The sequence below is a fragment of the Stylophora pistillata genome, chromosome 1, assembly GCF_964205215.1.
Source record: "Stylophora pistillata chromosome 1, jaStyPist1.2, whole genome shotgun sequence".
Classification (NCBI taxonomy): domain Eukaryota; kingdom Metazoa; phylum Cnidaria; class Anthozoa; order Scleractinia; family Pocilloporidae; genus Stylophora; species Stylophora pistillata.
The window spans coordinates 21634900-21659154 of NC_142519.1; the positions used below are offsets into that span (position 1 = coordinate 21634900).

A 24255-nucleotide genomic window follows, 5' to 3' on the forward strand; every position below is an offset into this window, starting at 1 on the left:
ACGAGGCCGATCCACATCATCAACTCAAACCTAACTATCTTACTATAGCGATTATGTTTGACAGAGGACATACGCCCTTAAAAAACTTCTTTTAGGATGGAGAATTTTTTGCCATTAATGTCAAAGTTTGCTGATCAGATTTTAATAAGACAATATCAGGCAAAGACAGCTTTCAATCTGATAGAAATCAAAATGTAGTCATGTGGTGCTGTGTGTATTTGTAGCCAAGGCCGATATTTATTAATGTTTAAAGGCTGATAGCTTCTAAAGAAACTATTTGGGGCTGCGTCGGTGGGGTTAACAAAATAATTTGGATATATCAACAAAGTTGAAATGATAAATTGGCCACCGTAACGATTACAAAAGCTGACGTTTCGAGCTCCGACGAAGGGCTAACGCTCGAAACGTCAGCTTTTGTAATCGTTACGGTGGCCAATTTACCATTTCAACTTTGTTGATATATCCAAATTATTTTGTTAATGTTTGTCTGCCAAATAATGCAAACCTTCTTTGCTGCGTAATATTCTTTCGTTTTATTTGCATTTATTTTGTTTTGTTTTGTTTTGTTTTAATGACTTTACCGGGTGTGACAAGACCCGGAAGGGTTAGTGCGAACGGAACTCAAGGTCCATTTGAGGCACCACCCCTCCCCCCAACTCACCCTGAATAGACACTGCCCATAGATAGACCACAACACCGGGCACTACGTGCCCTACTCTTTCCGAGTAGTGTGTGGGTTCTTTAACGTCCCACAAATTTAAATCACATATATGGGCTTGTGAGAAGGGACCTCCATTTATCGTCCCTATCCGAGAAGACTAGAAAGTCTAACCGTTTGCAGATATTATTACGTTTCTCTTGGTTTCTCACGATCGCTTTCATCCGATATCACGGTAACCTTAAAGCTTCAGCACCACGGACAGATAATTTCTCAAGTTTTGTGTCGGTTCATTTAATTAGTTAGGTTGTTTGTCGCTAAATCAAATCTTAATCAAACGACTGTTTGATCCAATTATAATGAAACCATCAAATTACAAAGTAACTCATATGTCTAATTCAAGTGCCAAACAAGCCTCCCTGTCGCTGAAGGTCAATATAGCAAAACAATTTTTAGTCACGAGGCATTAACAAACAAAATATGGAATAATTAATTTCAAACTTTTCATACAGGCTGTGAAAACCGCCATTACTTTTAGAGTTAAATTCGGAAACTCTTTTGCGTACGGTCGTTGAGCCTGGAATTGAACAATTTAACCGAAGAAATCCATAGAGGAAGCATGAGCAAGGATGTTTTTAGCTAGTTTCTTTTCTAGGAAATGAGTCGAGCTTGTGCGTAAAGATAGCACGTGACACAAAGGACACTGTCTGGCTTCCCTGTTTAGGTGAAACATTTCAAAAATTAATTTAGCAAATGCTCAATCATCTTGGAAGTAATTTTCTTCTGGTTTACCAAGCTGAATTATAGAATTGTGAGTCATGGCGGGCTCCTTGTTGCGGTCAAAAATTGTATTTCCTCGAAGAACGCTCAGTGTTTTAACTGCAATGTACATTTTTTTTTAACTTTAATGTACGAGTACTGGAAACACTATCTGTTTCCTTTTATTTTTACCTTTACATGTTAAACTCCTCGTTGAGAAATCTTTGTCTTTTTCGTTTCCCTCGATCTTCTCCCGATCGGTATGGGTAACACGTGATATGTGTTACTATGGAGCGTAAAGCGTTCTAACCCTCAGCACTCTAACGGTTAATTTCCTTAGTTACGCGTCAGTTCGTCTAACTAGGTTGTTTGTTTCTAGAGATCAAATCTTAGTTTAAACGATATCTTGATCTAATTACAGTAAAACAAGCAGATTACGTGTTTAAAAATGGAAAAAGTGTAGTCAGTCATGAGTTTTACAAACTTCAGGGTAGTTGGTTTTGAAACTAATTACCACGAGAGACTTTTCCTTGAAGCCTGGCACTCTACTTTGGATCCGAATGCTGGGAACGATCCCATCGTACTTCCAGAAGCCTATTAAGACCTCGCGCGAGCATCAAATACATAGTTACGCGCGCAAGCTAGCGTCACGTTTTTAACTTTAAATAGCGTATGATAACGATCTTCGTTTTTCATATCACTGATGAAGGCTTAAGCATTAGCCGAAACGCCTGCGTTTCAGAAATAACAACAGTCAGAGGCAACCAATTTTTATAAAAAACAGATTACGTTATGACTCACGTATCTTAGTCATGTTAGGGTTTCCTCAAAAGAAGCTAAAAAATTAGTCACGCACCAAGGGCATTGCTTAACAAAGAAAGTATGGAAGAGTTCCACACCTTTCATGCAGATTATGAAACCTGCCTGTACATTTTAAGCTAAATTCAGACACTCCATCACGTACGGTCGTTGAACGTCTATTTCAAATGTTCAACCAACTAAATCCAGGGGGTAAGGATATCTCCTTTTTCGAAAAACGGATCGAGTTTGCGCCTTTGGATCGGACGTGACAGAAAGGCAGGTTCCAGTCTGGTAACAGTCTAGTACTTTTTCATGAAACCCTAGAATCCTCAAGGAAACATTATCCTGCTACGAATGTATTCTGATTTATCTAATTAAAAACTTTTGAAGAGCTTCCCAGCTCTGCTTCTGTTTGCCTAGTCCTGAACAATTGTTAGTTGTCTCCAACTCCTCGTGTGGATATGAAATCTTCATCTGTCTTGCATCTTATGACTCCGGTATGAATTAGTGGCCGTAGAAAAATAGTTGTTAGATCGACCATTTCTAAAACAGCGATTGATATATGATTCAGTTCTGGTGAATTCGGCTCGATCAGTGGATTGCGATGCATCCCTGAAAAACTCTTCACTTGAGTAGCGGTCATTAAGTAAGAAATGAAGAGAAAGCCGGTCGAGAATTTGTTTTCATTGAAGCTTTGATAATGTTTGTTTTAGAAACCTACAAAAATAACATGATTGCCAGATTTTATATCTAGTGACAAACAACCAAATGAAACGAACTGTTCATGTAACCAGGGAAATTCCCTGTCAGTTGTACTGAAGGTTGTCTTGACAATCAGCTTGACCGTTATTATTCCAGATACGAACATCTGAATGACGTTTCTCATGCTTCTGCGAAAAAGGTTTCGGAGAATGCCGACACGTCAAGGAGATATGAATGAGGGAATCCAAATAACTCGAATGACTTAAGATGAAACCTGACTTGTTACATCTCAGTGGAGCATTTTATGATTCGGAGGCTGAGAAGACGCAATCTCTGTAGTCGTTCTATTTCTGATAAAGCCCAATGGATGAATACGAACAACGGAACGCGCCCTTTAGAGGGCAAGCGGCGCCCAAAATATTTCGGCCAAAACATATGTTTGAATTTTAAATTGGTAACACTACTAAGGAATTATCTCAGAAAAATTGGTGTTATGTCTTAGGTCGATCACGAAAATCTCCACCTCGCTATCTTTGAGTGCTCTGGCATGAGTTGTTCTCTGTTGTGTGTAACAGACCATCCGTGACAAGCCAAGCAATTTTTTTTTGCATGACTGCGGTGACTATTAATAAAAAGAGAAAACAGAACAATAAAAAAGAATCACGGTGTGTCGAAACCTTTTTCATCGCCTTTAATTAGTGTGAACGCAAAGACGATCAGACGCAATTTGAGTCATAAGTTTCACACCTGGAGATCCTGACTGAGTTAGGTCTACTCTGATTACGCGCCAAAGGTGGAATTCATAGACCATGTCTTGAGCCCAAAAAAAGGCAGAACTTTGAACAATCCGGTCAATTGCTAATGCTCAGTGCAAAAGAAGAATGGATTCGTAACAGATCTGACGCAAGTTAGGTCACGTTTTTCGGGCGAGCGGAGGCCGGCAAGAGGGGCTAGACAAGCACGAGGCTAGCCCTACGCCTACGGTTCAATAGATTATCAGATAAGAAAAACAAACATTATACTTTTCCCGCAAAGTGACCCTAGGTGCTGCAATAAATTCCTAGTCTGGGGTTAAAGAGGACATTTAAAAAAGGAAAAAACGAGGGATGACACTGAGAATGGAAGAAGTTTGTGTTTCTAGCGTGCTTATTGAAAGACACAGAGCCTCTGAAAGGATGGGTGGCCATTTTTATTTCCGTTTTACTTCTACAGCGAGGTAGTTCTGTGTTATTGAATATAATGTTTACATATAACTTAGTAACGTTTGCGTCAAAATTTATTGTAGGTTAATCTATTTAGCAGTGATACACATTTTAACTCGTACAGCAGCGGACCCTAACATTTACGAATAAGCTAAAAAAGTGTTTCCTCCAACCTACTTTAAAGGTAAAATAAAATTTTACCATGTTAGAATTGTTTGGAGCTCATCATGCAAAGTGCTTTGGCCGCATTCGGATTAAACAAATAAATTAAAAATTAAAAGAAAAAAACACCAACGCTTAGGTAACTTTCAGGGAAGGTTGGCCTCTAAACTCCGCCTTACTTTCCTTGGCTGCACGGAGGATTATATTTACCGAGAGTAGTTTTCTATTGGTCAGGAAAGGCCTTCTGTGAAATAACCCTGGTGACTTCATAAAATTGACGCACTGTTTCCACCCTCAACAAGTACGTATTTTGGTTGGTGGATAACTTGACCATTTCGTCTATTCCGTTAATGTAAAATCCCGCAGCAACCACGAAAATCGCTACACCTCTATTCTTGAGTTCCTTAACTATGAATATGGTCAAGTCCCTTTGTATGTTTGACTGACCATCGGTGATGAGCAGAACTGACTTCAAAGAACCGAGACGATAACCTAAGAGTAATGGAAGAATTTTGAGAGTTAGTAATCTTAATAGGGCCGAGTGGAGTCAAGCCGGTCCGTAATCATACGAGTGATTAACAATATCGGACGACCACGAGGCTGGAGTCTGCTTTGATAATTACGAGTATGATTATAGGCAGAATTGGACGTCACGAAGTCTTGTTACTAATTAACAAAAGCTTTGGCAATATTCTAGAAACCCAAACAATCTATTGGTTATACGTGTTATAAAGAACAACGGTCAACTCGGCGAGATTAGTGATGACGGCGCGCGCACACGACGCGTACTTTCTAGCTACACAATCATGAAGTGCACACTGTCCAATCACAGGCATGACACTCACATCGTTCCATTAGCGTTCAAATCGGGCTTAGTGATAGCGAATCACGTGCAAGAATTTTCTTATAGTTTTCAGTAGGAACATGATGCTCTATATTTTCATGAGGATACAATGTTAACAATCAAATCGTTAGAGATCGGAGCGAATGCGGTGACGAAAACTGTATATGAGTTTCAGAAGCTTGTAGTGATCAGAAATCGTAGAGTTTGTTTTGGAAATGAAAGAAGGGTAAACTTCTACAATGTAGCAGGGATATATGACAACCGTTTCGTCGAGTAATTTCGTATATGAGCTATTTCGGCAAGCTTCATTCACGTAAAATATTCATGTGCCAGACATGCGCTCATAAAGTCCAGTTTTAAAACGTTCACGGAATTTCTTATGTTTGAATTGTCTTGATTACTTTGGCAACGCTGATCAAGAACAAGCACGAAGAACATCGTTTCCACCATACTTTCTTTGTTGATTCAGAGAAAACCTTAAAGGTGAAAAGGTCGGTCCACACTTTGTCTACGGGATGATTGAATTTTTTTCGTCTGATTGTAAGAGTTCAGTTTATGAGAGAGGAAGCAATGACTATAATAAAAATACCGTTCATTAATCGATGAACCCATTCGCCGAAGCGCTTTTTAGAGTCTCCACAAAAGCGAAGGGTAGGGAACTGAGATACATGTCGTACATTGCACTAATCGCCTACCGACTGCTAACTAACTTTGTACCTGACGAAGGATCATCAACCAGCAGCTTCTTGACTTCTGCTTGTCCGCCCAGCCTGAGTGTTGGACCCTCCACCGGGGTAGAGGATGTTCATAATTTTTCTGGCCGCTGTAGCGGGTGACGAGAACTTGAAGTTCACTTTTGAAGGAGTTAGAAAACGTAACAGCTGCATATTTGGTGTCATACATGGCATTTTTCAATTTCCTCATTTTTCATCTTACGAGTGCTTTTCTCCCTTTTTCAAATTCACACTCGCCGATTGATCCTGAGCCGGAAATAACGAAAACAGCATCCTCATCAATTTGGCTTCTTTTAGCAATGATCGAGTTCACGCCAATGCCTAAGAAACTCGCCATGAGTTTAGCGGCAGTCACACTGGTCGAAGGGACAGCTTGAAAAGCTGTAATTGAGGTTAAACAAGAATTCAGCTTGGAAATATTAAACTAAATAACTGGTGTTGACATGTACAGAGAACACATCTCTAGAGAAGCCCTCTAACATAAACACGTCTTCCGTACATATAATTATTTTCTCTTTCCTCTATGCATTACTTCGCCTAAAGTAATTTTCCAACCTACATTTCTAAAAAAATTATTGCTCCCTTTAACATGCTTCTCTCAGCAATTATCGAGTACATTATCGGTTCTATAACTGAATCAAAGCCATTCTAAAGCCACTTGTACTCCAGAGTCAAAAGTCCAAGCTCAGCCAGGCGGGAAGAATGGCCTAGCCATTCCAAATTAAAAAGCCGTTCTTAACATGTAATTGATGCAAGATATTAAGTCTGGAATTTGAGTTTTTGCTTCCTATTAATTTCAGTTTTCAAAGACGTCAAAGCAATAATATCTGCCACGGAACCGATATAAACTATACATTACTTTCTGTAAATTTCTGCTTTTCTTGCTGCAAAAACAACATTTCTTCAGTCCTAATGGACTACATGCTAATAAAATCATCTTAAGAGATAAACTTACCCTGATGAAAACTATCAGCTGGATCCGATGGGTAAATTTGTGGTGACCGTCGCCATTTAAGTCCCGAAATTTGTCCTGCGAGAATTACCAGTAGACACAGGACAGAAGTCAAACAAGTAATGAAAGTCGTGACATTTCGAAGTCTTGAACTATTATGGAAAAGTCGCTTTTGTTTGTTCACGTTGAAGTCGGGAATTATTCAAGAGATCTCTATAAATCATAAAGAAACTAACTCCCGTCTGTCGTTTCTATTTTGGTACAAGGAGGGTATTCGTTTCAGGCTTTTACGTGTCTCAGATGAATGGGAACAGCATTCTATGTTGAAAAGCACGTTTTTATAACGTTAGCAATTTCAATATCAACAAACCGTGACAGAAGTTTATACAACTTTACAAAGAGCTTTACATTTCCTTGGCCTTTGACCCACTTTTATCGTACAAGGTAAATTTTAAAAATGCTCGGTACAGTCACGAGAAAATTTGGGCGAAAAGTAAAAAATACAACGAAATATCAAGCTGCAGAGTAACTTTAAGTTTGTACGCGTATCATTTTACCTGTTTGAATGCATCAAGGATTCAAGACTGCAATTGGACATCTGCATCTCCACTTCGTTGCATGCTCACGTTTGCCAGCTAGATTAGTGATCGTTTCTCCTTAAATGTTCTGAAACGAAAAATTCGCTCTTCTATCTTCGGTAAACTTCCGCATCGGGATTTCTCTCTGTGAAGTAGTCTTCTAAAGTTCTGAAACATGCCTTATGCTCTATTACATACTTAATTGCAATGTGTAGGCTGATAACCGCTTTGAATTTTTTCTTCCTGCACTAAGAGAGAAACGTTATAATTACTGATTTGAGGCAATGCACAAGAAAATCGCTTAGCCCAAATTCAGCTCGATGGTTGTCAAATGAACATAGATTATGTTATAAGGTATAGGACATCGCGATTACAGAAAGACGAAATAGTGCTATTAGCCTTCTTCCCAGCTGATCACCATAATTTTTACAATTAAAAATGTCAGTGGTCCCTCTAATGTAGCCAAGCTACGTCCGACAAATGAGTCGTCCACACAGATGGCAAAGTTGAACCTCCTTGTAGTTAGAGGAGATGATGGTATTCATGCTTCGTAATTTGTACTGGAATGTTGCGGACTGAAAACTTATTTTTGCTATCATGATATGTATATTTAGTAAGTGAATAGTACTCCTAATTACAACAATTCCCGCCTCAAAAGATAAGAAAGCGTGACCAGTTTTGATTGGTGTCTACTGAGCACGCGGATATAAAGAATCTAACCCACCTGACGTGTCTGATTGATAAACTGTTAAGACAAGAAGACCCCAGTTCGAAATACTTCAATCTTAGGCCCTTTCATATACCTATAGGAAAACCTTTCCCTGATCCTTCGCGCACTTGAAGCCATGATTTATCTTGAAACATAAGTCTCTTGAAGCCTGGCACATTCGGCGCCCAGAAGTCTCCCGCACGGCCAACAATCCTCGCCTCCCAAGTGGCCGCCGAATCGTGCTCATCTCGGTTTTATAGCAGCTATTCTTTGGGTTGTCACGCAACGATTACGAGAAGCGGCTGCTAACATTGTCAGGGCAAATTTCACTAGCTTACGTACTTTCTGTAAGAAAAAGATCAGTTTGTCTGAGAAAATTTCATTAGTAGTGTTATTCATTCAAAATTCAGCGAAATATTTAGCGAAATATTTTGGGCGCCCATTGCCCTCCAAAGCGCGCGTTCCGGAGTTCGAATTCTTTGATTCATCGGAAATAGAACGACTGCAAAAATAGCGTCTTCTACTTTCGCCTCCTATAGGAGGCAGTAGCCACAAAAATTGATCTTTTTAACTGTCACAGTATTGATTCGCACCGACGAAGGGCTAACGCCCGAAACGTCAGCTTCCGACTCTTTTAAAGGTGGCCCATTCACATCATCAACTCAGTTAATAAAACCTAGTTATCTTAAAGCAGCGATTTTGTCTCTTAGAAGACAGTGGTCCTTTAAGATATCCCTCTCAGGATTTTTCATTTTTCCCATTAGATGTAAAAGTGACGTTGATTAGATTTTGGTAAGATTGTATGGGGCAAAAACGGTTGTAAAACTAGTAAAAATTAAAATGTAGTCTTGCAGTGCTTTATGTTTATTTGTACCTAACGGTCGACTTTTAATCATGTCTCGTCATATTATTTTGTTTCTTTGCTTTTATAATTACATATAAAAGTTATCGTCAGTAGTATTTCGGCTCTTTCATCTCTCTTAGTCTTCTCCATATCGATATCGACCAGACGTGATATCTGTTACTGCGCATTCTAAAGCGCTTATCCGATATCATGGTAACCTTCAGCACCACAAACCCTAGTTACGTCACCAGTTCGTTTAATTAGGTTGTTTGTTGCTGTAGATCAGATCTTAGTTTAAACGATATCTGGATCTAATTACAATAAAACAATCAGACTACTTTACTACCCATGTATCTTAGTCATGTTCTAAATCGGCTTCCCTGTTGCTGAAGGTCAAGGAAGTTAAAAAAAACAACATTAGTCACGCAGCAAGGGCATTGCTTAACAAAGAAAATATGGAAGAGTTCCACACATTTCATGTGGTTGTGAAATCTATTTTACACGTTTTAGCTAAATTCAGATACTCCATCGCGCTCGGTCGTTGAACGTCTACTTAAAATATTTAAGCAACGAAATCCAGTGGGGAAGTACAAGAAAGGATGTCTTCGTTTTCGAAAAACGGATCGAATTTGCGCCTCGAGATCGAACGTGACAGAGAGACAGGTTCCAGTCTGGCTTTCCTGTCTAGTTGGAGCTTTTTTCAAAAATAGTTTGGCACATGCTTAGTCTTCTTGAAAGTATTTTCGTTTCTATTTATTTATACTTTTTGTTTACTAAGCTGTGTTATGGAAGTGTGGGTAATGGTAGGCTCCCTAGAAAAAGCGGCGTAGCTGTGAAAATTAGGACATTTGAACCGTGACTTTAATTGATGAAGATGCTATCGTTGACTGGTTTTGTAGATTAGAAACTTGGTGATCAGGTGATATTTGTTGTTCTTTCAAATTCTTTTTCAACGACTTCCCTAAATCAACGTCAGCGCAACGTTAATAAAGACTGTTTGGTAAAAAAAGCTACAGCCTTCCACGTGACGCAAACCTCAGCTTTCCCGCCACAGCTTTTGCTACATTCTCTCCCTCAGCTACACGCCTTGCTCAGAAGGAATACACGTACAGGGATTGCTTTCTTCCTATAAAATCAGCCAAGCCACAGTTTGTTGATTTCGAAGTTAGTAACGTTATATAAACGTGTTTTTAAACATAGAATGCTGTTCCCATCCATCTGAGACACGTTAACGCTTGAAACGAAGACTCTCCTTGTTCAGTACCAAAATAGAAACGACAGACGGAAGTTACTTACTTTATAAAATAAAGCGATCTCCCCAATAATTCCAGACTTCAACTTGAACAACTTAAAGCGACTTTTCCGAAATAGTTCAAGACTTCAAAATGTCACGACTTTCTACTTGTTTGATTTCTGTGCTGTGCCTACTGGTAATTCTCACAGGACGAATTTCAGGACTTTTGTGGCGACCGCCACCACAAACTTATCCATCAGATCCAGCTGATAGTTTTTATCAGGGTAAGTTCTGCAGTTGATTTATCAGAAGATAGTCCATCGGACTGAAGAAATTGTGTTTGGGGGCAAGGGAACCAGAAATGTACGAAAGTAATGTAAAGTTAATGTCGGTTCCGTGGCAAATATTATTGCTTCGATGTCTTTGAAAACTGAAATTGACAGGATGCAAAAACCCAGATGATGGACGGAAGATTTTGTTGAAGGATGAAATACACTTCAGCCTACAAAGCTAAAATTTACTAAATGCACGAGTCTTTGCGAACTCCTTTATTTCGCATGTTTATTTATTATCAAGTAGACCTCGTGGCCCGGGTCAACTGATTCCAGACGTAATATCTTGAATCAATTACATGTTAAGAACGGCTACTGCTTTACTTATGCTTGGTTGAGATTGCTCTTTAATTAGAAATGTAGGTTGGTAAATTGCATTTGGTAAAGTAATGCAAAGAGGAAAGAGAAATTAGTAACATGTACAGTAGTATTTATGTCAGTGGGCTTCCCTAAAGATGTGTTCTTTGTTCATGTCAATTCCAGTTACTGAGAGTTGAATACTTCCCAACTGAATTCTTGTTTAACCTTAATTTCAGCTTTTCAAGCTGTCCCTTCAACCAGTGTGACTGCCGATAAATTCATGGCGAGTTTCTTAGGCATCGGTTACTCGAGGATTACTAAGAGAAGCAGTTCGAAAGAGGATATCGTTGCCGTTATCGACGGCTCAGGATCAATCGGCCGGTGCGAATTTGATAAAGGGAAAATGGCACTTGTAAACGTGATGGGGAAAATGAATAATCCCATGTTTGACACCAAATATGCAGCTGTTACGTATTCTTCTTCCGCCAAAGTGAACTTCAAGTTCTCGCCGGGTAGTACAGCGGCCAGCAAAATTAAAAACATTGTCTACCCAGGAGGGTCGACCAACACTGAGGCTGGACTTGAAGAAGCCAAGAAGCTGCTGTTTGAGGACCCTTTGTCAGGTACAATGTTAGTTAACAGTCGGGAGGCAATTAATGCAATGTACGACGTGTATATCTCAGTTCCCTGACTTTCTCTTCTGCGAAGACTCTAAAAACCACTTCCGCGAGTGGGCTCATCGTTTAATGAATGGTACTTATATCATAGTGGTCAGGAAATTCAAACATAGGAAATTCCGTTTCCTTCGCCTTTTTGGTGAAGCTTAACAAAATCAAAGCAGTAGAATACTCCAATTCAGTGAACGTTTTAAATTTGGCTTTTTTGTGCGCATGACTGGCACATGAATATTTTACGTGAATGAAACCTACCGAAATAACTCATGAGGATGACCCGATGAAATGGTTGTCATATATCCCCGCCACAGCGTAGAGGTTTACCCTTCTTTCACTTCTAAAGCAAACTTTACAATTTCCGATCACCATAAGCTTCTGACCCCATGTACTGTAGCCACCAACATTCGCTCTGATCTCTTACGATTTGACTGTTATCACTGTATCCTGATTAGACTACCTCGAAACAAGCTTGAAATACAGAGCATACATGTTCCTGATTAAAACTATAAGAAAATTCTTGAACGTGATTAACTATCACTGAGCCTGATTTGGGCATTAGTGGGAGAGTGTAAGTGTTATGCCTATAATTGGATAGTATACGCTTCATGCTTGTGTAAGTGGACAGAACGTGTCGTGTGCGCGCGCCGTTGTCGCTAATCTCGCCGAGTTAATTGCTACTTTTTACGACACGTTTAACCGATGGATTGTTGGGTTTCTAAAATATTGCCATGGTTTTGATTAATAAGTAACAGGACTTTGTGGCGTCCAATTCTGCCTTCAATCATACTTGCAGTTATCAAAGCAGACTCCAGCTTCGATCGCATTTCTTCGACTCTGTTAATCACTTGTATGATTAATAATGGTAATTGAACTGAGTGGAGTGCAATTTCGGCTGAAATCATACGCGTGGTTTCAAAATTAAACAAACGCGCAGCGCGAGTTCGATTTGAAACCACGAGTATCATTTCTGACCAAAATTGCACGACACAAGGTTCAATTACCACTTTATTACATCCATTTTGAAATCACTCAATTACAGGACTTGGTCAATTCAAATATTTTACTGATGCAGTACTGAGCCGGTTTTTAAATAAAAAGCGAAACCGGAAACGCTTTTATATCTTATTTTGCATGCAAAACGGAACGACTTTGACGTCATGTGTCAAAAACTCAGTCAAGCGTAAAATGTGCGATTTACAGCAAAAATGCTGCGATTTGTAAATAAATCGCACCAATTAGAGCCAATCAGATTACAGGGACCACCAGTCATTTCAAAATGGATGTAATAAAAGACCGAATTGACTCCACTCGGACCTATTACCATTACTAAATCTTTAAATTCTTCTATCAATCCTAGGTTATCGTCGTGGTTCTAAAAAGGTAGTTCTCCTTATCACTGACGGTCAGTCAGATATCAAGGACTTCACCATATCCATGGCTAAGAAACTCAAGAGCGAAGGGGCAACGATTTATGTGGTCGCTGTGGGATCTTACATAAACGGAATAGACGAAATGGTCAAGGTAGCTAGCGACCCAGATCAACATATTTTTCGAGTGAAAACTGTGGGTCAATTTTATGAAGTCACTAGGCTGATTTTAAAGAAGGGCTTTTCCGGGCAACCTCTCGGTCCCTATAATCCACCGTGCAGCTACGGAAAGTGAGGTGGAGTTTATGGAAGACCTTCCCTCAAAGTTCCCCAGGCTTCCGTGTTTTTTATTTTAAAAGTTATTCGTTTAATAAGAATGTCGTGGTTGATTTATGCTCTAAAATTTTTTTATCGCGTAAAATTGTTTGGACGGCGCGCAATGTATTTTGCACAATGCATACTGAGACCTAAAAAGTTTTAACATGGTAAAATTTATTGTACTTTTTAAGTAGGTTAGAGAAAATATTTTTTTTGGATTATTTGTAAGGGTCCAGAGCTCTACGAAATTAAACTGTGTATCATCGCTGAATTGATTAACCTAAATTAAACTTGGGCGTTAGCATTACTAATTAAGTTGTTTGCAAACAGTCTATTGAATAACACAAAACTACCACATTGTAGAAATTAAGAGGAAATAAAGATGGTCACCCATCCTTTCAGAGGCTCCGTATGTTTCAGAAAGCGCGCTATGACTACAATCTTCCATTCTCGATGTCATTCCTCGTTTTTTCCTTTTTAAAAACGTCTTCTTCAACCCGAAAGTTCGAGTTTCTCGCAGCACCCAGGGTCAGTTTGCGGGAAAAATATAATCTATGGTTTTCTTACCTGATAATGATCTGAACTGTAAGTGAAGGGCTAGTGTCGTACGTGTCTCACCCCTCTTGCTAGCCTCTGCTCTCTCGGAAAACGTGACCCAACTTGCGTCAATCTTTTACCAGTCCACTCTTTGTCGCTGAGCATCTATTCTTTTATCGACAGGGAAAGGAACATTGCGAGAAGCTGCAAAGAAATCAGAGACAATATATTTTATGACATTGCTCGACCAAGTCATTATTGCTTTGCCAAAATACAGCTTAAATTAAAAGGATTTTGATTGTAAGAAAGTTTTAGTTAAAGGCCTTGCAAGATCTGAGAAACGATGTGCTGGGGTAAGTCTCTTTTCTAAGATTTATCAACATAAGTGCACAAGGGTTAAACATCAGCATACATAAGATTAACAGACCATGCGTTCTTATTTTGCCTGTTTTTGAACTCTGAATAACTTAAAAAGCAGCGGTTGGAGACGATACCTCTATGATAAATAAAATAAAATAATCACTTGGTGGCAATTTACCGAATTGTTCAAAGTTTGGCCTTTTTAGAGCCCAAGACACGGTCAATGAATTCCAGCTTTAGCGCATGATCAGAATGGACCTTACTCAGACAGGATTTCTCGGTGTCAAAATTTTGACCCAAATTGCATCTCATCGTCTTTGCGTTAGCGTAAATTGAAGGCAATGAAACAGATCTCGACGCAACGTGATTCTTTCTATTTCTATTACTGTTTTCCTTTTGTAAAGGTCACCGCTGTCATGCAAAGAAGATTGTTTTCCTTGTCACAGGTGGTCTGTTACAACCACAGCAAAGAAGAACTCATGCCAGAGCACTCAAAGACAGTGAGGCGGAGATTTTCGAGAACGGTATAGGACATTTCGATTACAGAAAGACGAAATGGTGCTATTAACCTCCTTCCCAGCTGATCAGCATAATTTTTACAATTAAAACTGTCAGTGGTCCCTATAATGTAGCCAACCTACGTCCGACAAATGAGTCGTCCACACAGATGGCAAAGTTGAACCTCCTTGTAGTTAGAGGAGATGATGGTATTCATGCTTCGTAATTTGTACTGGAATGTTGCGGACTGAAAACTTATTTTTGCTATGATATGTATATTTAGTAAGTGAATAGTACCCCTAATTACAACAATTCCCGCCTCAAAAGATAAGAAAGCGTGACCAGTTTTGATTCATGTCTACTGAGCACGCGGATATAAAGAGTCTAACCCACCTGACGTGTCTGATTGATAAACTGTTAAGACAAGAAGACCCCAGTTCGAAATACTTCAATCTTAGGCCCTTTCATATACCTATAGGAAAACCTTTCCCTGATCCTTGGCGCACTTCAAGCCATGAAATATCTTGAAACCTAAGTCTCTTGAAGCCTGGCACATTCGGCGCGCAGAAGTCTCCCGCACGGCCAACAATCCTCGCCTCCAAAGTAGCCGCCGAATCGTGCTCATCTCGGTTTTATAGCAGCTATTCTTTGGGTTGTCACGCAACGATTACGAGAAGCAGCTGCTAACATTGTCAGGGCAAATTTCACTAGCTTACGTACTTTCTGTAACAAAAAGGTCAGTTTGCTGAGAAAATTTCATTAGTAGTGTTATTCATTCAAAATTCAAGCGCATGTTTTATCGTAATATTTTGGGCGCCCATTGCCCTCCAAAGGGCGCGTTCCGAAGTTCGAATTCTTTAATTCATCGGAAAGAGAACGACTGCAAATATAGCGTCTTCTACGTTCGCCTCCTATAGAAGGCACTAGTATAGTGCCTCCTATAGGAGGCACTATACTAGTGCCTCCTATAAAAAAAAATTGATCTTTTTAGCTGTCACAGTATTGATTCGCACCGACGAAAGGCTAACGCCCGAAACGTCAGCTTCCGACTCTTTTAAAGGTGGCCCATTCACATCATCAACTCGGTTGATAAAACCTAGTTATCTTAAAGCAGCGATTTTGTCTCTTAGAAGACAGTGGTCCTTTAAAATATTCCTCTCAGGATTTTTATTTTTCCCATTAGATGTAAAAGTGACGTTGATTAGATTTTGGTAAGATTGTATGGGGCAAAAACGGTTGTAAAACTAAAAATCAAAACGTAGTATTGCAATGCTTTGTGTGTATTTGTACCTAACGGTCGACTTTTAATCATGTCCCGTCATATTATTTTGTTTGTTTCCTTTTACAATTACATATAAAAGTTATCGTCAGTAGTGCTTCGGCTCTTTCATCTCTCTCAGAGGGGGGTGAATAGGGGTATGCAAATCCGCCGATCCGCTACGATTAGATAACCAAATCCGTCAATCCGTTAAAAAATATTGTTAAATCCGAATCCGTTCGCTACTTGTCTCGTAAAAAGGTGGAAAACGCACCTTGAGCTGTTGTGTGTTAGCTAGGCAATGGCCTTCCCATCGAGCGAATCGCAATCGGTGGGGTACAGTGTCATGGATAAGGGGGCGCACACAGCAGACGTCCCAGTGCGTTACTATTTCCCTGATGCGTGAAATGCAGAGAGTCTCGTCCGTGACATAAAAATACACATACTCAGAAAACAACGCATTTCTGACGATCGTTCAGATGCACGATTCGAACTTCCTCACAAGCAAAATCCAAAATTCGAACCTAAAAAATCGACGAAACCGCGAACCGTTGCAATTTCAGAATCCGCAAATCCGTTAAAATTTTGCTCTAAATCCGAAATCCCGGCAAAGTAATTCTCAGAATTCGCCGATCCGTTAGCCTATTCACCCCCCTCCTCTTAGTCTTCTCCAAATCGATATCGACCAGACGTGATATCTGTTACTGCGCATTCTAAAGCGTTTATCCGATATCATGGTAACCTTCAGCACCACAAACCCTAGTTACGTCACCAGTTCGTTTAATTAGGTTGTTTGTTGCTGTAGATCAGATCTTAGTTTAAACGATATCTGGATCTAATTACATTAAAGCAATCAGACTACTTTACGACCCATGTATCTTAGTCATGTTCTAAATCGGCTTCCCTGTTGCTGAAGGTCAAAGAAGATAAAAAAAAAAAAAACATTAGTCACGCAGCAAGGGCATTGCTTAACAAAGAAAATATGGAAGAGTTCCACACATTTCATGTGGTTGTGAAATCTATTTTACACGTTTTAGCTAAATTCAGATACTCCATCGCGCTCGGTCGTTGAACGTCTACTTGAAATATTTAACCAACGAAATCCAGTGGGGAAGTACAAGAAAGGATATCTTCGTTTTCGAAAAACGGATCGAGTTTGCGCCTCGAGATCGAACGTGACAGAGGGACAGGTTCCAGTCTGGCTTTCCTGTCTAGTTGGAGCTTTTTTCAAAAATAGTTTGGCACATGCTTAGTCTTCTTGAAAATATTTTTGTTTCTATTTATTTATATTTTTGGTTTACTATGCTGTGTTAGAGAAGAGTGCGTAATGGGAGGCTCCCTGGAAAAAGCGGCGTAGCTGTAAAAATAAGAACATTTGATGAAGAACAGCGCTTGAACCGTGACTTTGATTGATGAAGATGCTATCGTTGACTGGTTTTGTAGATTAGAAACTTGGTGATCAGGTGATATTTGTTGTTCTTTCAAATTCTTTTTCAACGACTTCCCTAAATCAACGTCAGCGCAACGTTAATAAAGACCGTTTGGTAAAAAAAGCCACAGCCTTCCACGTGACGCAAACCTCAGCTTTCCCGCCACAGCTTTTGCTACATTCTCTCCCTCAGCTACACGCCTTGCTGGGAAGGAATACACGTACAGGGATTGCTTTCTTCCTATAAAATCAGCCAAGCCACAGTTTGTTGATTTCGAAGTTAGTAACGTTATATAAACGTGTTTTTAAACATAGAATTCTGTTCCCATCCATCTGAGACACGTAAACGCTTGAAACGAAGACTCTCCTTGTTCAGTACCAAAATAGAAACGACAGACGGAAGTTACTTACTTTATAAAATAGAGCGATCTCCCCAATAATTCCAGACTTCAACTTGAACAACTTAAAGCGACTTTTCCGAAATAGTTCAAGAATTCAAAATGTCACGACTTTCTACTTGTTTGATTTCTGTGCTGTGCCTACTGGTAATTCTCACAGGACGAATTTCAGGACTTTTGTGCCGACCGCCACCACAAACTTATCCATCAGATCCAGCTGATAGTTTTTATCAGGGTAAGTTTTGCAGTTGATATATCAGAAGATAGTCCACCGGACTGAAGAAATTGTGTTTAGGGCAAGGGAACCAGAAATGTACGAAAGTAATGTATAGGTTATGTCGGTTCCGTGGGAAATATTATTGCTTCGATATCTTTGAAAACTGAAATTGACAGGATGCAAAATCCCAGATGATGGACGGAAGATTTTGTTGAAGGATGAAATACACTTCAGCCTACAAAGCTAAAATTTACTAAATGCACGAGTCTTTACGAACTCCTTCAATTCCCATGTTTGTTTATTATCAAGTAGACGTCGTGGCCCGGGTCAATTCCAGACGTAATATCTTGAATCAGTTACATGTTAAGAACGGCTACTGCATTACCTATGCTTGGTTGAGATTGCTCTTTAATTAGAAATGTAGGTTGGAAAATTGCATTTGGTAAAGTAATGCAAAGAGGAAAGAGAAACTAATAACATGCATATGTACAGTGGTATTTATGTCAATGGGCTTCCCTAAAGATGTGTTCTTTGTACGTGTCAATTCCAGTTATAGAGTTGAATACTTCCAAATTGAATTCTTGTTTAACCTTAATTTCAGCTTTTCAAGCTGTCCCTTCAACCAGTGTGACTGCCGATAAATTCATGGCGAGTTTCTTAGGCATCGGTTACTCGAGGATTACTAAGAGAAGCAATTGGAATGAGGATATCGTTGCCGTTATCGACGGCTCAGGATCAATCGGCCGGTGCGAATTTGATAAAGGGAAAAGGGCACTTGTAAACGTGATGGGGAAAATGAATGATCACAGGTTTGACACCAAATATGCAGCTGTTACGTATTCTTCTTCCGCCAAAGTGAACTTCAAGTTCTCGCCACGTAGTACAGCGGCCAGCAAAATTAAAAACATTGTCTACCCAGGAGGGTCGACCAACACTGAGGCTGGACTTGCAGAAGCGAAGAAGTTGCTGTTTGAGGACCCTTTGTCAGGTACAATGTTAGTTAACAGTCGGGAGGCAATTAATGCAATGTACGACGTGTATATCTTAGTTCCCTAACTTTCTCTTCTGCGAAGACTCTAAAGACCACTTCCGCGAGTGGGCTCATCGTTTAATGAATGGTACTTACATCATAGTGGTCAAGAAATTCAAACATAGGAAATTCCGTTTCCTTCGCCCTTTTTTGTGAAGCTAAACAAAATCAAAGCAGTAGAATACTCCAATTCAGTGAACGTTTTAAATTTGGCTATTTTGTGCTAACGACTGGCACACGAATATATTACGTGAATGAAACCTACGGAAATAACTCATGAGAATGACCCGATGAAAGGGTTGTCATATATCCCCGACACAGCGTAGAGGTTTACCCTTCTTTCACTACTAAAACAAACTTTACAATTTCCGATCACCATAAGCTTCTGACCCCATGTACTGTAGCCACCAACATTCGCTCTGATCTCTTAAGATTTGACTGTTATCACTATATCCTGAATAGACTACCTCGAAACAAGCTTGAAATACAGAGCATACATGTTCCTGATTAAAACTATAAGAAAATTCTTGAACGTGATTAACTATCACTGAGCCTGATTTGGGCATTAGTGGGATAGTGTAAGTGTCATGCCTATAATTGGATAGTATCATACTATGATACTATCACGACGTGTTCTGTCCACTTACACAAGCGTATGATACGCTTCATGCTTGTGTAAGTGGACAGAACGCGTCGTGTGCGCGCGCCGTTGTCGCTAATCTCGCCGAGTTAATTGCTACTTTTTACGACACGTTTAACCGATGGATTGTTGGGTTTCTAAAATATAGCCATGGTTTTGATTAATAAGTAACAGGACTTTGTGGCGTCCAATTCTGCCTTCAATCATACTTGCCGTTATCAAAGCAGACTCCAGCTTCGATCGTATTTCTCGGACTCTGTTAATCACTTGTATGATTAATAATGGTAATTGAACTGAGTGGAGTGCAATTTCGGCTGAAATCATAAGCGTGGTTTCAAAATTAAACAAACGCGCAGCGCGAGTTCGATTTGAAACCACAAGTATGATTTCTGACCAAAATTGCACGACATAAGGTTCAATTACCACTTTATTACATCCATTTTGAAATCACTCAAATACAGGACTTGGTCAATTCAAATATTTTACTGATGCAGTACTGAGCCGGTTTTTAAATAAAAAGCGAAACCGGAAACGCTTTTATATCTTATTTTGCATGCAAAACAGAACGACTTTGACGTCGTGTGTCAAAAACTCAGTCAAGCGTAAAATGTGCGATTTAAAGCAAAAATGGTGCGATTTGTAAAAAAATCGCACCAATTAGAGCCAATCAGATTACAGGGACCACCAGTGATTTCAAAATGGATGTAATAAAAGACCGAATTGACTCCACTTGGACCTATTACCATTACTAAATCTTTAAATTCTTCTATCAATCCTAGGTCATCGTCGTGGTTCTAAGAAGGTAGTTCTCCTTATCACTGACGGTCAGTCAGATGACAAGAACTTAACCATATCCATGGCTAAGAAACTCAAGAGCGAAGGGGCAACTATTTATGTGGTTGCTGTGGGATCTTACATAAACGGAATAGACGAAATGGTCAAGGTAGCTAGCGACCCATATCAACATATTTTTCGAGTGAAAACTGTGGGTCAATTTTATGAAGTCACAAGGCTAATTTTACAGAAGCGTTTTCCTAAGCGAGCTCTCGGTCCCTATAATCCACCGTGCAGCTACGGAAAGTGAGGTGGAGTTTATGGGCGACCTTCCCTCAAAGTTCCCCAGGCTTTCGTGTTTTCGATTTTAAAGGCTATTCGTTGAATAAGAATGTCTTGATTGATTTATGCTCTGAAATTTTTTTATCACGTAAAATTGTTTGGACGGCGCGCAATGCATTTTGCACAATGCATACTGAGCCCTAAAAAGTTTTAACATGGTAAAATTTATTGTACTCTTTAAGTAGGTTAGAGAAAATATTTTTTTGGATTATTTGTAAGGGTCCAGAGCTCTACGAAATTAAACTGTGTATCATTGCTGAATAGATTAACCTAAATTAAACTTTGACGTTAACGTTACTAATTAAGTTATATGCAAACAGTCTACTGAATAACACAAAACTACCCCATTGTAGAAATTAAGAGGAAATAAAGATGGCCACCCATCCTTTCAGAGGCTCCGTATGTTTCAGAAAGCGCGCTATGACTACAATCTTCCATTCTCGATGTCATTCCTCGTTTTTTTCTTTTTAAAAACGTTCATTTGAACCCCAAACTTCGAATTTGTCGCAGCACCCAGGGTCAGTTTGCGGGAAAAATATAATCTATGGTTTTCTTACCTGATAATGATCTGAACTGTAGGCGAAGGGCTAGTGTCGTACGTGTCTCACCCCTCTTGCTAGCCTCTGCTCTCTAGGAAAACGTGGCCCAACTTGCGTCAATTCTGTGACGAGTCCACTGTTTGTCGCTGAGCATCCATTTTTTTATCGACAGGGAAAGAGACATTGAGAGAAGCTGCAAATAAATCACAGAAAAATATATTTTATGACATTGCTCGACCAAGTCATCATTACTTTGCCAAAGAACAGCTTAAATTAAAAAGATTTTGATTGTAAGAAAGTTTTAGATAAAGGCCTTGCAAGATCTGAGAAACGATGTGCTGGGGTAAGTCTCTTTTCTAAGATTTATCAACATAAGTGCACAAGGGTTAAACATCAGCATACATAAGATTAACAGACCATGCGTTCTTATTTTGCCTGTTTTTGAACTCTGAATAACTTAAAAAGCAGCGGTTGGAGACGATACCTCTATGATAAATAAAATAAAATAATCACTTGGTGGCAATTTACCGAATCGTTCAAAGTTTGGCCTTTTTGGAGCCCAAGACATAGTCAATGAATTCCACCCTTAGCGCGTGATCAGAGTGGACCTTACTCAGACAGGATTTCTCGGTGTCAAAATTTTGACCCAAATTGCATCTCATCGTCTTTGCGTTAACGTAAATTGAAGGCGATGAAACAGATCTCGACGCAACGTGATTCTTTCTATTTCTATTACTGTTTTCCTGTTGTAAAGGTCACCGCTGTCATGCAAAGAAGATTGTTTTCCTTGTCACAGGTGGTCTGTTACAACCACAGCAAAGAAGAACTCATGCCAGAGCACTCAAAGACAGTGAGGCGGAGATTTTCGAGAACGGTATAGGACATTTCGATTACAGAAAGACGAAATGGTGCTATTAACCTCCTTCCCAGCTGATCAGCATAATTTTTACAATTAAAAATGTCAGTGGTCCCTATAATGTAGCCAAGCTACGTCCGACAAATGAGTCGTCCACACAGATGGCAAAGTTGAACCTCCTTGTAGTTAGAGGAGATGATGGTATTCATGCTTCGTAATTTGTACTGGAATGTTGCGGACTGAAAACTTATTTTTGCTATGATATGTATCTTTAGTAAGTGAATAGTACCCCTAATTACAACAATTCCCGCCTCAAAAGATAAGAAAGCGTGACCAGTTTTGATTGGTGTCTACTGAGCACGCGGATATAAAGAATCTAACCCACCCGACGTGTCTGATTGATAAACTGTTAAGACAAGAAGACCCCAGTTCGAAATACTTCAATCTTAGGCCCTTTCACATACCTATAGGAAAACCTTTCCCTGATCCTTCGCGCACTTCAAGCCATGAAATATCTTGAAATCTAAGTCTCTTGAAGCCCGGCACATTCGGCGCCCAGAAGTCTCCCGCACGGCCAACAATCCTCGCCTCCCAAGTAGCCGCCGAATCGTGCTCATCTCGGTTTTATAGCAGCTATTCTTTGGGTTGTCACGCAACGATTACGAGAAGCGGCTGCTAACATTGTCAGGGCAAATTTCACTAGCTTACGTACTTTCTGTAAGAAAAAGGTCAGTTTGTCTGAGAAAATTTCATTAGTAGTGTTATTCATTCAAAATTCAAGCGAAATATTTAGCGAAATATTTTGGGCGCCCATTGCCCTCCAAAGGGCGCGTTCCGGAGTTTGAATTCTTTGATTCATCGGAAATAGAACGACTGCAAAAATAGCGTCTTCTACTTTCGCCTCCTATAGGACGCAGTAGCCACAAAAATTGATCTTTTTAGCTGTCACAGTATTGATTCGCACCGACGAAGGGCTAACGCCCGAAACGTCAGCTTCCTACTCTTTTAAAGGTGGCCCATTCACATCATCAACTCAGTTAATAAAACCTAGTTATCTTAAAGCAGCGATTTTGTCTCTTAGAAGACAGTGGTCCTCTAAAATATTCCTCTCAGGATTTTTATTTTTCCCATTAGATGTAAAAGCGACGTTGATTAGATTTTGGCAAGATTGTATGGGGCAAAAACGGTTGTAAAACTAGTAAAAATTAAAATGTAGTCTTGCAGTGCTTTGTGTGTATTTGTACCTAACGGTCGACTTTTAATCATGTCCCGTCATATTATTTTTTTGTTTGCTTTCATAATTACATATAAAAGTTATCGTCAGTAGTATTTCGGCTCTTTCATCTCTCTTACAGGGGGGGGGGGGGGGGTGAATAGGGGTATGCAAATCCGCTGCGATTTAATAACCAAATCCGTCAATCCGTTAAAAAATATTGTTAAATCCGAATCCGTTCGCTACTTGTCTTGTAAAAAGGTGGAAAACGCACCTTGAGCTGTTGTGTGTTAGCGAGGCAATGGCCTTCCCATGGAGCGAATCGCAATTGGTGGGGTACAGTGTCATGGATAAGGGCGCGAACACAGCAGACGTCCCAGTGCGTTACTATTTCCCTAACGCGTGACATGCAGAGAGTCTCGTCCGTGACATAAAAATACACATACTCAGAAAACAACGCATTTCTGACGATCGTTCAGATCCACGATCCGAACTTCCTCACAAACAAAATCCAAAATCCGAACCTAAAAAATCGACGAAATCGCGAACCGTTGCAACTTCTGGATCCGCAAATCCGTTAAAATTTTGCTCGAAATCCGAAATCCGGGCAAAATAATTCTAGGAATCCGCCGATCCGTTAGCCTATTCACCCCCCTCCTCTTAGTCTTCTCCAAATCGATATCGACCAGACGTGATATCTGTTACTGCGCATTCTAAAGCGTTTATCCGATATCATGGTAACCTTCAGCACCACAAACCCTAGTTACGTCACCAGTTCGTTTAATTAGGTTGTTTGTTGCTGTAGATCAGATCTTAGTTTAAACGATATCTGGATCTAATTACATTAAAGCAATCAGACTACTTTACGACCCATGTATCTTAGTCATGTTCTAAATCGGCTTCCCTGTTGCTGAAGGTCAAAGAAGTTAAAAAAAAAAAAAACATTAGTCACGCAGCAAGGGCATTGCTTAACAAAGAAAATATGGAAGAGTTC

At 39.7% G+C, this 24255-nt stretch overlaps 2 protein-coding genes and 1 long non-coding RNA gene across 3 annotated transcripts; 2 read left to right on the forward strand and 1 right to left on the reverse strand.

Annotated features, from left to right (window-relative positions):
• Positions 1 to 4088: 4088 nt before the first annotated feature.
• Positions 4089 to 15468, reverse strand: LOC111318960 (uncharacterized). Its single transcript, XR_015994988.1, has 6 exons — positions 13738 to 15468; positions 8117 to 8446; positions 7372 to 7480; positions 6818 to 6892; positions 5846 to 6243; positions 4089 to 4776 (listed from the first exon to the last, which is right to left on the reverse strand). It is a non-coding gene; the product is annotated as an uncharacterized LOC111318960 (long non-coding RNA).
• Positions 10290 to 13557, forward strand: LOC148741692 (collagen alpha-1(XII) chain-like). Its single transcript, XM_088734570.1, has 3 exons — positions 10290 to 10463; positions 11048 to 11434; positions 12843 to 13557. The coding sequence occupies exons 1-3, from the start codon at positions 10331 to 10333 to the stop codon at positions 13145 to 13147; spliced, it is 825 nt and encodes a 274-aa protein (XP_088590696.1). The 5' UTR covers positions 10290 to 10330; the 3' UTR covers positions 13148 to 13557.
• A 2004-nt stretch (positions 15469 to 17472) lies between the features above and the next one.
• LOC148741693 (cuticlin-6-like) lies at positions 17473 to 21047 on the forward strand. The gene is made up of 3 exons (XM_088744061.1): positions 17473 to 17885; positions 18469 to 18855; positions 20317 to 21047. Exons 1-3 carry the CDS (start codon positions 17753 to 17755, stop codon positions 20619 to 20621), a joined length of 825 nt encoding a protein of 274 aa, XP_088600187.1. The 5' UTR covers positions 17473 to 17752; the 3' UTR covers positions 20622 to 21047.
• The last annotated feature ends 3208 nt before the right edge of the window (positions 21048 to 24255 follow it).